This window comes from Mytilus californianus, unplaced genomic scaffold (genome assembly GCF_021869535.1).
Source record: "Mytilus californianus isolate M0D057914Y unplaced genomic scaffold, xbMytCali1.0.p SCAF_5, whole genome shotgun sequence".
NCBI lineage: Eukaryota > Metazoa > Mollusca > Bivalvia > Mytilida > Mytilidae > Mytilus > Mytilus californianus.
Genome location: NW_026262701.1, coordinates 24,651,732 through 24,665,936, shown reverse-complemented (window position 1 = coordinate 24,665,936; position 14,205 = coordinate 24,651,732). Strand labels below are relative to the sequence as shown.

The following is a 14,205-nucleotide window of genomic DNA, read 5'->3' as shown; positions in this document are numbered from 1 at the left end:
GGTAAGTCCCCAGGGGTCATCCCAACCCCCTGCCATTTGAGAAAGTTCTAATATCTTGTAAATGGTCGAGATCCCCACCCCTAAACCATATATATATTCTGGTTTGTCATGATAAAGCACATCAAATGAAATACAGGGTTAGTCCCCAGGGGTCACCCCACCCCCTGCCATTTAAGAAAGTTTTAATATCTTGTAAGTGGTCAAGATCCCCACCCCTAAACCATATATATTCTGGTTTGTCATGTGAAGATGGTTTGAATGATATACAGGGTTAGTCCCCAGGGGTCATCCCGACCCCCTGCCATTTGAGAAAGTTCTAATATCTTGTAAATGGTTGAGATCCCCACCCCTAAACCATATATATTCCTATTTGTCATGTCTCGAACATTTGAATGACGTATAGGGTCAGTCCCCAGGGGTTCCCCCCACCCCAATGTTCTAATATCTTGTAAATGGTTGAGATCCCCACACCTAAACCATATTTATTCCTGTTCGTCATGTAATGAACATTTGAATGGCATATAGGGCCAGTCCCCAGGGGTTCCTCCCCACCCCCAATGTTCTAGTATCTTGTAAATGGTCGAGATCCCCACCCCTAAACCATATATATTCTGGTTTGTCATGCCAAGAAGATTTGAATGATATACAAGGTTAGTCCCCAGGCATCACTAATGCATATAACTTTACTGGACCAAACCAATTTTCACTGGACGTTGCCCAATGTCAGGCGACCCTGGGAATTACGAATTATGGGAGCTTCGTTTGGGAGACTTCGTAACAGCATCCTGTTACAATCATTTCTTGTTTATTATGGGCCCAGTTTTCAAGTTGGTCCAAATAGGGGTCCAAAATTAAACTTTGTTTGATTTCAACAAAAATTGAATATATGGGGTTCTTTGATATGCTGAATCTAACCATGTATTTAGATTTTTGATTTTTGGGCCCCATTATCAACTTTGTCCACATTGAGGTCAAAAGGGTCCAAAATTAAACTTTGTTTGATTTCATCAAAAATTGAATTCTTGGGGTTCTTTGATATGCTGAATCTAACCATGTATTTAGATTTTGGATATTGGACCATAATAGGTGAATGTCCAATTTAAAATTTTTAAGTTCTTAGACCACATTCATTCTGTGTCAGAAACCTATGCTGTGTCAAATATTTAATCACAATCCAAATTCAGAGCTGTATCAAGCTTGAATGTTGTGTCCATACTTGCCCCAACTGTTCAGGGTTTGACCTCTGTGGTCGTATCAAGCTGCGCCGTGCGGAGCATTTTATTGATCGTTTCTATTGCGTAATCACACAAATACACAGCTTATCTGGAGCTCTGTGAATAGTAACAAATTGTACCCTTTATCCTTGAAGTCTATGCAAGGTATGAAAAAAAGGAGGACCAACATAATATGTATGTGAATTTATACCTTTACCTTTGAAGTTACAGTTACATTAAACAATAAACATTAAAAAACATAAGAAAATTGAGAACAACTTTAGTTAAACATTATTACATGTATACTAAATCTATATGTGGAAATAACTGAAGGAAGTGTAAATTTTAGCATGATTTTATCTTCATCAACATGATTGGTATGAATTTCTAGAAGTAAAACACTGCAGCAGAATTCAAGCCAAAGGTTTGATATGTACACGTATCTGTTACTTGTGTTCGACATTCCTATTTTATCATTGTTATTATAATTCCTGGATCTAGCAATAACATGTCTGTATTATCATTTTGTTTAAAGCCTTCATTCCATGGATACTAATAAATGAAATAGTATTAATTCTCATTTTATAATTTTCCAGCAACAGCATGATACCATACCAATGGCTGCACAACCAGTTCCAAACCAATATCCTGGACAACAACCTGGATATCCACAACCCCAGCAACCAGGCTATCCACCACCGGCAGGATATCAAACACAACCAGGATATCCAGCACAGCCGGGATATCCAGCACAGCCGGGATATCCAGCACAGCCAGGATATCCAGCACAGCCGGGCTATCCACCACAACCATATCCCTCTGGAGAAGCAGTCCCACCGCCATACACAGACAATCCATACGCATACGGAGCACCAGGAAAACAGTAAACAAAAAACATGTGACTTACTTCTATTTCTTTAATATCATGATAAAATTAAGGTTCTTATTTGAGTCTCCCTTGACAAATGCACTGAAAAAATTGTTATTGATTATAAAGATATTTTAGATTAGAATTATCTGTAAAAACAGGTTGTAGTTTTCCAGATTGAAGTTTTGTTGTTCAGAAGTTGTTCACTTAGGCAGTTTGAAAATCTTTTACAGAGTGATTTTGTACAATTTACTACAGGTAATAAAGGAGAAAAATCTACCATTAACAATAAGATACTGGCTTTTTAGAGGTGTAATTGCTGTTTTAATAAAAAAAAATATCTGTAAATTTCTTTCATAGGGTTGTCAGTTAAACCATAAAAGGGTATTATTTGTATTGAATTTTCAATTCAGTATAAAGATGTTAAACATTACAATTTGATGCTTAAGCTAGTAATTTTCATTGTTGGGAATACTAGTAGGACTGGTGTGCTGCAAGGTGCAGGTAAAAGCAAGCTATTTATTTACTTCAATTTACCAAAAAAATGCAGCTTCATGATCTGGTTTGATTTTAAGTATGGTGAAGGCGAAAAGATCAAAATTACTGGTAGTTCTGAAATTTCTATGGCTCATATAACTATTATGTATTCAAAACTGCAGTAAATCCTGGACTCCTTAATATTGCTGCAAACTAGTAATATTTTCAGTCATGTAAAATAACTTGCTTCAAATATTTGGGTTATAAACATTATTAAAAGAGTTTATGAAAAGGGCTATTCATTCAGACCATGGGATTTTTTGCCATTTGTTGTCTGTTCAAAATTATACACTATAACTTTTGTAAAACTTGTATACTAGACAATAGGTAAAACAAAAAAAAGATAGCTGAATAAACATGATAAAGAAGATATCGTACTTAAATAAATTGAGAAAATGTCATGATATTTAAATTAATTGATTGATTGTGACATTAGAATTGATGTCGGTAATATTTTTTATACACCTTACTTAATGGAAAGAAGGGTTTATAGAGATCATTGTATCCATTCATTCATACAGTCAATTGTCCATCAGTCACACAAACTTTATTACCAGTTGCTTTTAAACCCTTTGCTACATTTCACTGACACTTTCCAAAATTATCAATACATGTACCTGATAAATTTGTGCTTATGTATTAGCTGAGTTGCTACATAGTCAGACTCCACTTATGATTTGATGAATGCTGTGGCAGTGTTAATGGAGTTAAGATTTCAGATTCTAGGCAAATTTTTTTGAGCCATAAACATTAAAAGTTAAGGTCACATCAGCTATGATGATATCTTTTGAAACATTTATATATTAAACCACATTCAAAGTTGGCTTGAAACTGCCCTTGGAAAGAACAAGACTCCATGTGAGTTGGGGGATCAGTAGATCAAAGGTCATGGTAAAAGTGTCCTTGAATACACTAAAATTTTGGAAACTTTTATTTTTAGACAATATCTTTTGAGCCATAAATTAGATCTTCATCAAATTTCATGAAAAATGCTTTTTCAGGTGGGGAGACAGCAAATGAATTTGAGCTGATAGGTTGAAGGTCAACATCATAGCAGCAGTTGATAGACAATTTTTTTATTAAAACTTGTGTTTCCAAAAAAATCAGGGAAATTGTTGTCTCTGGGTATTGCATATCTTGAACCCCTACTGTCAGCAATTAATCAATTGACAAAAATTGTTAGCTGAATTAAACACCAAAAATAGAATTAAACTTTCTTCTTCTTCTTCTTCAAATCCATACAGATGGCAACTTGGCTGAAGCATCAATGGTGCTATTGAGTTTTTCTTAATTATAGATCTGAACAACTTTTTATTTGCCCAGGGAGGAGAAGGGGGAGGGATGTTCCCATCTCATTGCATGAGCGATTATTAGTTTGGCCTTTGTGATATCAAAGAAGGGAGGGATACCATGATCAGGGGTAATACAGTTGTGAACACTTTTCTAGTTCCTTATTGTGATAAAGATTTTTTCAATTTATAAAATCAAAATAATTTTTATTGTTATAATTGTTGTTGATCATGAATTTATTATATATTTCTGATTGTTTGACTCATTTATATTTAAATATAATAACTTTTTGTGTGAATTATTGACCAGATATGTGTTATTTAAGACAAGGGTCAGTAAATTAGTGAATTCTTATCTGTCCCTCTTAAGAGCATTGTGAGTAACCCATGGCTAAATAAGCTCATGTTGGAACATAGGTCAAGTGACTAGCTATTTATTTTACTGGTAATTTTTAAAATGATGGAACCTTACATATTTAAATATCTATTTATATAGTTATATGTTTTCATCCTAATTCCACTTGCTACATATAATACTACAATGGAAAAACATATAATACTACAATGGAAAAACATATAATACTACAATGGAAAAACATATAATACTACAATGGAAAAACATATAATACTGCAATGGAAAAACATATTATACTGCAATGGAAAAACATATAATACTGCAATGGAAAAATATATAATACTGCAATGGAAAAACATATTATACTGCAATGGAAAAATATATATAATACTGCAATGGAAAAACAGAATGGAAAAAAGAGCATTATAAAGTATAACATTGTCCTGAACAAATGTTATTAAATTGTCTTAAACAAATTTGTGCAGATAGCATGTATGATATACATGTACATGCAATTAAAATAGCCAGACATTTCCAAAAAAGTTAGTTGATTACTTTAAATATAAAACAACCATGACAAAATAAGACACAACTATTGTTGATATGATATATACGTATAAATGTCTTTGTAAACATTACAATAGATAACCGATATATAAAATAAGACACAACTATTGTTGATATGATATATACGTATAAATGTCTTTGTAAACATTACAATAGATAACCGATATATAAAATAAGACACAACTATTGTTGATATGATATATACGTATAAATGTCTTTGTAAACATTACAATAGATAGCGGATATATAAAATAAGACACAACTATTGTTGATATGATATATACGTATAAATGTCTTTGTAAACATTACAATAGATAACCGATATATAAAATAAGACACAACTATTGTTGATATGATATATACGTATAAATGTCTTTGTAAACATTACAATAGATAACCGATATATAAAATAAGACACAACTATTGTTGATATGATATATACGTATAAATGTCTTTGTAAACATTACAATAGATAGCGGATATATAAAATAAGACACAACTATTGTTGATATGATATATACGTATAAATGTCTTTGTAAACATTACAATAGATAGCGGATATATAAAATAAGACACAACTATTGTTGATATGATATATACGTATAAATGTCTTTGTAAACATTACAATAGATAACCAATATATAAAATAAGAACAAGTCAAGTCATGGTACACAACTTAAAAACATTCCAAATATTGCAATTGATGAGTATTTGTTTTACTAATTACAATGTACATAAAGTCACATTATCTTTTAAGTAAACCATTTATTCGGAATATAAATGTATTCAGGTGTGGTATGGTAATGCTTTTAAAAAATAAAATGACAGCTTTGCATCTATGCAGGATGAAAATCAATTCTTTAATGTTGTTTTGCATTGTAAATTGTCATTTTTGAATAAAAAAATATTGTTTTACTGTTATTATACAAGGTTATTGTATGAAATTGTGAACATTATTAATGTTTTAAAAATAGTTGTTAAATTAGCTTTTTAGAGTGACTGTTGCAGTGATTTTTTTATTTTGAGACTGTTAAAACTGGTATAGATCTATTATTGACAATATGCTAATATTTGGTTGACACTTAATGTTATTTGGGTGATTGGTAGACCAGTTGTTTGCCTGTTGGTGGCTTAAAAAATACCTACATAAGTTTCTTCATTTAAAAAAAGAGTTCAACAAAACATTATCAATTTGATAATAAATTGTAGCTTGTCTTTTGTTTTAGAAAAGCCTCGGTGCAGGATTTTCTCGCTGTGTTGAAGACCCATTGGTGGCCTTGGGCTGTTTTCTGCTCTTTGGTCGGGTTGTTGTCTCTTTGACACATTCCCCATTTCCATTCTTAATTTTATGAATATAATACAATACATAACACTTTCAATTCTTTGTTTTATTAGGTGTTGTCCAATTTGTTTTATAGCTTATAACTGAAAACAAAAATCTGTAGTATTGAATTAGAGTAGAATTTTAATTATATCTTTAATGTACCGGTATTGAAATGTTTTACCGCAAAATCATAAAGTATTTTTTATATTGTTGTTCTAATATAATAGTTTCTGTATTGAATATTTCCATTGTACCAGGCATATGTCTGTTAAGAATGCTATACTTTATTAATTAATTTTTGTATATTTTCATTGGTTGTTTTTTTTGTGATAAATATTAAAGCAAATCTGACCTCAATTTTTTTTATATATACAAGTGTTGTTATATATAGTCAGTTGGAGGAACATTGGCATATTAACAGATGTGTTGGCAAACTATTACACAGAATTTTAGAGAATTATTTTCAGTGTGAATTTTTTGAAAAATTTCAACAAAAGCACAAAATGTCTCTCCCCTGATTGATTTTTTCCAAATTTGTACAAAAATGTATGGGCATTGGAATTATACAATTTTTGTATTACATACTTATGTACAAAAAATAAGGTTACTGTTTATAGAATTGCTTCTGTGTCAAATTTATTGCAGGCATGCACACTATTCAGTATCAAATAATGAATAATAGGTGAAGGTGGACAAAAGTAGATTGTACAGCAAACCAACAACTTTAAAAAAAAAAGACATCTAGAATAAACCTTAAAGCTTTTGGTGTATGACAAATCACTCATCATATCTCTAGCTATGATGTTGGCCTAAGTCTGTTTATTTTTAAACTATGTGTTGGTGATTTCTTCTTATTTTTTTTATGATAATTATTTCTTCTTAATGATTTTAATATGCCCCCGCCGTAGCGGAGGGGGCATTAAGTTTTACCCTTGTCTGTCTGTACGTACATCCCAAAATTGGTTTCCGTTCTCTAACTTAAGTTTGCCTAAACCAAATGTTATGAAACTTATACACAATGCTTATTACCTCAAAACACAGATCAAGTTTGAATTTTGGTTGCATCACTTTAACCGTTCTAAAGTTATGCCCTTTATAAATGTAAAAATTGCAAAATTTGTATTTTCTTCTAAATATCAAGTCATTTTGTAAAATTGGAGTTATCTTCCTTTGTCTATGATTATAGTTGAATCAACTATAATCAATGCATTATATAATGCAATGTTTAATTTTGACTTCCACTGATAAAACACAGATCAAGTTTGAATTTGGGTAGTGTCACTTTAACCATTATTGAGTTATGCCCCTTTATAAATCATAGGATTGCAAAATTTTTAGTTTCCATTCTGTAACTTAAGTTTGCCCAACCAAACATCATGAAACCTATACACCATATTCATTACCACAAAACTAAGATCAAGTACAAATTTTTTGTTTCCGTTTTCTAACTTTAGTTTGCCTCAACCAAATACATGAAATGTTATGAAACTTATACACAATGCTTATTACGTCATAATACAGATTAAGTACGAAATTTGGTGGCGACACTTTTACCATTCTTGAGTTATGTCCCTTTATAAACATAAAAATTGCTGAATTTTTCTTTTCCGTTCTCTAACTTAAGTTTGTCTCAACCAAATGTTATAAAACTTATACACAACCGTTCTAGAGTTATGCGGATTTACAAATAGAAAAATTGCTGAATTTTTAGTTTCTGTTCTCTACTTAAGTTAGTCTCAACCAAATGTTATGAGACTTACACACGATGCTTATTACCGAAAAACTCTGATCAAGTTCAAATTTGGTTAGTGTCACTTTTACCGTTCTTCAGTTATGTCCCTTCATAACTATATGATATGCAAGCGGGGGCATCATCTGTGTCCACATGTGGACACTATCCACATTTATTCTAAATAGCGATACTCGCATTTTCAATTTTTTTCTAATTTTTTTTTTTAATGTAGCATACTTGATATCAATGAGACATTTCTTTTGAATATAGCATTTAACATCATAACAATAATAATATACATAGTATTTAATATTCCAATTAATCTACAAAAATGCATTTTTGATTTTTTTTTCAGTTAAAATTTATAGTTGTTATTTCATTCATTTCATTTCTTATTGAATATATTTTTGATTTATCTTGGTAAGGTCAAGGCCATCAAAAAATGGGAAAACATTTTAGGAAAACAGTTTTGATTGTACAATAATAATCTGAGATAACAGATTGTGCATATCATGTTAAAGGATGGGTTGTAGACGCAATGCTTTAATTGTTTGTACGTGTGAACTATTGATATTACTATTTACACATTTTTATTAAACATAACCATGTTCTTTTTACTGTTTACTTTTTCTTAAATAAAAAATGCAAAATTTACGACTTCCTTATTTTTCTGTTTTTTTATTGTGAAAATGTGACGTATTTTGTTACCATTTCTCAAATTTGATTCTTTAGTATGGAACTGATTTACAATTAGCTACAGTTCCATTACAGGTAGCATAAACAGTAGCCTTTATTGGTCTAAAGTAGGAAGACATATTTTCGACATGGGTATTAATTAGTGCAAAAATGTTATAGCTGACCAATCCTAAAAATAGTAAGTAATCAATGGGTCATGAATATATGAAAAAAAATCAAGTTATACCTTTATGACATGCAAATCTTCTTAAACCAGATATATATGACCTGTATTAGTACTAATATTAATAGAAATTCAAATAGCCTAGTCACAAAAGGTTTGAGTAAATGTGGATAAGGTACAGCAGGTTAGAGACGCCTGTCAGATGGCCAAGTTCATCTCAATGTAAAGTTACAGACAATCGTAGTTTGGATATCAAGAAAAATGAATCAGGGACTCGATATAATAGGATTTAAAATATATTTGCTGTAAGATTCTCTCAATAGTGATATTAATGCTCCTAGTGCCCATGAAACCTTACGCAAAATTTCATTTCCATCTTCTCTGAAACTGCACATGCTATGCCATGTTAAACCACTACTTTCAACAATAGTGTTTGGAAATTTACCAGGTAAATAATGATAATTTTTTTTTCTAATGAGGTGAAAAACATGGCTGTCAAGAGCAATCTTATATGCTAATTTTCCAAAATCTACTTCTCTGAAACTACTAGGCCAAATGTTTTGAAACAACAGGGGATACTGATCAAATGATAAATATTAAAGGTTTATAGAGTGGTAATTATGGTGGCTCATACAATGAAGTTCAAACCCTATTCAAAATCACATTTCCATTTCATTTCTGAAATTGCTTGGCCTTTTGTAACCAAACAGCTGGGTAGAAATTATGAATGGATGGTACTCACTCTACCAATTATCATTTATTTCTGATTGGATGAAATAACATGGCCAGGGGTTTCATTATCTTTAATGTTGACTGGTACTTTTTCACTTGTAGGAGGTACTTTTCAATATATTCTATGAATACCTTATATAATATTTTTTTTAATTCAGGCAGTACTGATTAGTTACACAGAAGGGTAAAAGTACTGGTACATGTCTCCTAATGAATGGCCTGCATGGCTGCCAAGTGCAGTTTTTGATTCGGGTTTAGGACCTTGGTGGCAGAATGGTCTAAGAAGTTTTGACTACTGTATCACTAGCCTGTCAACACTGAGGTTGTGAATTCAAATTCTGCATGTGCAGGTCATTACACTCCAACCTTAATCGACTTTGTCTCGTCTTGACGGAGTCAAAAAGCAAGACATAGGTATGCTGTTTCCGGTGACGACGGCGGCGGCGGAGTCAACAATGTATTAGTTTGTGATTAGGTCTAGTTCATGGTGAACCACTAGTGGTAGGTCAATGATATTTGGTATGCATTGTATTAGCATTGGCACATCTCATTACCATGGAGATTATTTGGCCCCACCCCTCAAGTAAAGGTCCATATACTTTGAAACTTTGCTTAGTTAACATATATTAGTTTGTGATAAGGTCAGTTTATGGGGAACCACTTAAGGTAGGTCAATGATATTATGTATGCAGTTTGTAAGCATTGGCATATCTCATTTCCATGGAGATTATTTGGCCCCGCCTCCTCATTCATGGTCTATTGACTTTGAAACATTTGCTTAGTTTTCATGTATTAGTTTGTGATTAGGTCAGTTTAAGGGGAACTGTTAGTGGTCGGTCAATGATAATTGGTATGCAGTTGTATAAGCATTAGCACATCTCATTTCCATGGAGAATATTTGGTCCTTACCCCTCAGTCATGGTCTATTGACTTTGAAACTTCTGCTTAGTTTACATGTATTAGTTTGTGATTAGGTCAGTTTAAGATGAACCACTAATGTTAAATTATTTGAATATATAGCATATAATTTGGTTTATAATTGTTTCGACAGCTGCATTTTATTGCTCGTTTGAGAAGTTCTTCTCTTAATGATCCTTAACGACTTTCGGGTGTTTGTTTTTGTTTCTGTGTCTCGTCGAGAATTTTATAGCTTAGCAGTCAGATAGCAGTCAGACCATAGCCGTTAAAATAATTATTATTGAAATTATTTTGATAGATAACGCTGTCTTCTTGTTTCGATCAGTTTCGTTAGCAGTTCTTGTCTTACCAAAAATATTCCCTCCAACCTGTCCCCTGACAGCCAGCCTTTATTCTGCATGTGACGGGGAGATCTCAGCTACGTAGCAATACCTCTGCACTGCCATTCATTGCATTTTTTTATCACTGGTCAGTCTCCCTTATGGAAAAATAAGGCTTCTTGCAAATATTTGCGGCAATGTTGCTGCAAATATTTGCGGCAATATTGCTGCAAATATTCATTTTTCGTATGCAAATTAGTTTTCTTGCAAACAGTTGCTGCAACATTGCCGCAACAAATTGCTGCAATATTGCGGCAAATGTTTGCGGGAAAATCAGTAGCTGTGATTGTTGCAGCAATATTGCGGCAAATTCATTAGCTGCAATTGTTGCAGCAATATTGCAGGAAAATTAATTTCTTGCAATATTGCAGCAATATTGCAGCAAATCTTTCAACAATTTCAGTTGAAAAAATTAGGAATTGAAAACTAAGCATTTAAAAAAATATGATTTAATAATAAAACAAAGTTTTTCTCTGTCATCTATAGGTTGTCGTGTTACATCTGTGTATCTTTTAGTTTCGATTGCCATTGTACTCACTGTCCTTAAAGTTGAATTTACTGATTTCAAATACTGCAAAATAAAAGTTTAAGAATTTAGCATATAAAAAGAATAACTAAACATTATAAAGATATAAAGTTACTACTATATACTATTGTAAATTCTTGACTTGTAAAATGAAAATAACACTTTATAAAAAGATCTATAGGGCAAATTTCTCCTGTATTTGTTTCAATTGAAGGGTCAATGTCTAAAAGTTGTCAAGTCCTTCTAGAAATTGCATGTTTTTCAAATTTCTGGATCTGATATATATAACTGTAGAATACATTTAACCTCATGCCAGTACTAGGTTGTTATTGTATTTTTTAATATTTGTTTTTCATTGATCTATAACATAATTGGTCTTGTCCATTTTTTTAAATTTTAATTTTGGTGTTGAGTTGTGTATATAAAAGCTATATTTTGTTGTCATTTGTTGATAGTCTTATTGGCAGTCAAACCACAGTTCTCTAATTTTTGTGCTATTTTCACATTTCTTCATCGGTGTGAGAAAAATATTTCTCCTCACTAGTGAAAAACTTGTTCTCGTCAAATGATTGGTGGAAATTTAATTATGACGTCAAATTTTCTTGGTTTCTTCTGAAATATCCTATTGTGATGTCATGAAAAAAGGTGACCATGCCTGATGATGTCACATTTAAAGTACACAACTTTCCGCAAATCTTGGAAAAGGAAGGATAAAAATCATTAGAGAAACAGATTCCACCACTATAACTCGTGTATTACGATATTTCTCCACTCTCAACAGTTAAATTTAAGTTATTTAAAAAGCTCGGCAAGCCTCGCGCTTTAAATATTAGAATTTAACTGTCTCGAGTGGAGAAATATAGTAACACACTTGTTGCAGTGGTGAAATCTATATATCTCTTATTTAATACCAAACTGCTTTTATTAGAAGATTCTTGTTTTAATTTAAGTAATACTTTCTAAAACATTTTGTCTTAAAAAGATTAAAAAAATATCTCCTGTCTTACACAATTTTAATAATATTCATGTGCATAAATCTATTGTCTAATATTTTTCTTGACTCTATAAAGTTAAGAAGACACTTTAAATATCACTATTTTGAACTATAAGAGCATGTACTTATTCAAAATGGTGGACATTCTAATCCATTGTACTTACCAAAAGATGTTATCCAAAATATGTGTAAGCACCAATCTTCCTAAATTCAAGAGTCATGTCATCAGAAGACTACATCTGCACTATCCAATGTCAATAGAATTAATTGGAACTTTTGGATCTAAATCCATTGTAAAATTCATATTTTGTTCATGATAGAAGACATCTTTGTTTGTTGTGTGAATGTTCATGTCCAGTTCAAATTTGGAATTTGTTGAGGTTATTTAGGGTATTGTGACAGTGTGATCCCTTTGAAATTTGCCCCTAATAATAAATATTAATTGCCTAAATCTTGAATATTTGATATATATTATAATAAAAAAATATCTATCTATTGTTTTATTTTTTTTTTATCTTTGATGTTATAAGTTATAATGGAAATATATATAAAAAAAATATTCTACCCTTAATTTGGCCTCAAACTCTGTGTAATTTATAATACTTCCTGTCTTTGCCACTACACAGAGATAAATGAAAAACAGATGGTACATTACATTTCTATCACCAGCTCATATTACTAATTGAGATGAGAAAGAGGGCATGCAAATAATTTGTGTATACATAATCAAATAATGATACTAGTATTTAACAAAATGCAACCTGCAACAGGTGAGGCTAAATTCAATATATAAAAATAAAAGTATTGTTCACAGAAAAATGTCATAAAAAAGTGACAAAAAAGCATATATATACAACAAAAATTAATAAGTCTCATTTATTTAGATTAAACTTGTTGAAATAAATACCAAAGTATTCTTGAAATTCTTTCTTGTTACAAGATACCATAAATGTGATGTACAGTTTAGGAATTATTTATAAGCATTAATTCTTATTTGAAAGATTTTTTTTTAAATAATTCAAATATCCTGATATGTCTGAGTAACATGAAGTATGACGATAGAACATTTCCATAATTAGAAGTATTTATAACCAAATATTCCAAAAAAATGTCGTTGATGAACTTTAAATCTTAAAAAAAAATAATCATATGTAATATTTTAATATGCTTAAAATATCGGTGCAAACTATCATGTCTGACATTTTTAAAGAAACGTTTCTTGCAAAGTTGTTGCAAATAGTTATTCCTTAAACAATAAAAGAAAAGGTTCCTGCAACTTTCTAGCAAACAAACTATTTCTTGCAACATTGCAGCAAACTTGCGGCAATTTTCTTGCAAACAAATTTTGTTGCAGTAACATTGCGAGAATGTTGCAGGTAGCTGCAACAACCTGCAACTTTCTTGCAAACACTTCTTGCAAACAAATTTGTTTGCCGCAATATTGCAGCAATATTGTTGCAATATTGCAGCAAACTTTTCATTTCTGTAAGGGCTTTTAAATGACAATTTTTTATCCCCCAAGTTCTATCAACTTACAACTCACATTTCATTAGTTATACTACAGTTGATAGGACAGGTCACGTTGAATTTCCTGTCAACCACTGTTTCGCAAGCATCAATAGTTCGCGCAAACTACGCTTTACAACAGCTCAGGATTCAGGGAATTTGACGGGAAAATTTTTCATTATTAGCAAAAATATTTTCAAAATTAGCTGAGATGATTTCCCAAGGACAATACTATATAATTTTATTTTTTGTAATAAATTTTATATTTCTTTTATATTTGTCAGTTTTCTCTGTTGAAATGTATTCGTTTTCAGTCAGGCATTTTGTCCCTGTTATAGCACCACCAGCCACTTAATTACAGACTACACTACTTAACTTGGTACAGGTCATTTAAGGTCAATTAC

The 14,205-nt window shown here is 31.4% G+C and overlaps 1 protein-coding gene across 1 annotated transcript in view; it reads left to right on the top strand.

Annotated features, from left to right (window-relative positions):
- LOC127700808 (uncharacterized) overlaps positions 1-8,540 on the top strand; it is a 33,525-nt gene extending 24,985 nt beyond the window's left edge. The window contains exon 5 of the mRNA XM_052204479.1: positions 1,811-8,540. Within this exon, the coding sequence (XP_052060439.1) occupies positions 1,811-2,101 (291 nt within the window). The 3' untranslated portion in view covers positions 2,102-8,540. The remainder of the gene's footprint in view (positions 1-1,810) is intronic.
- The last annotated feature ends 5,665 nt before the right edge of the window (positions 8,541-14,205 follow it).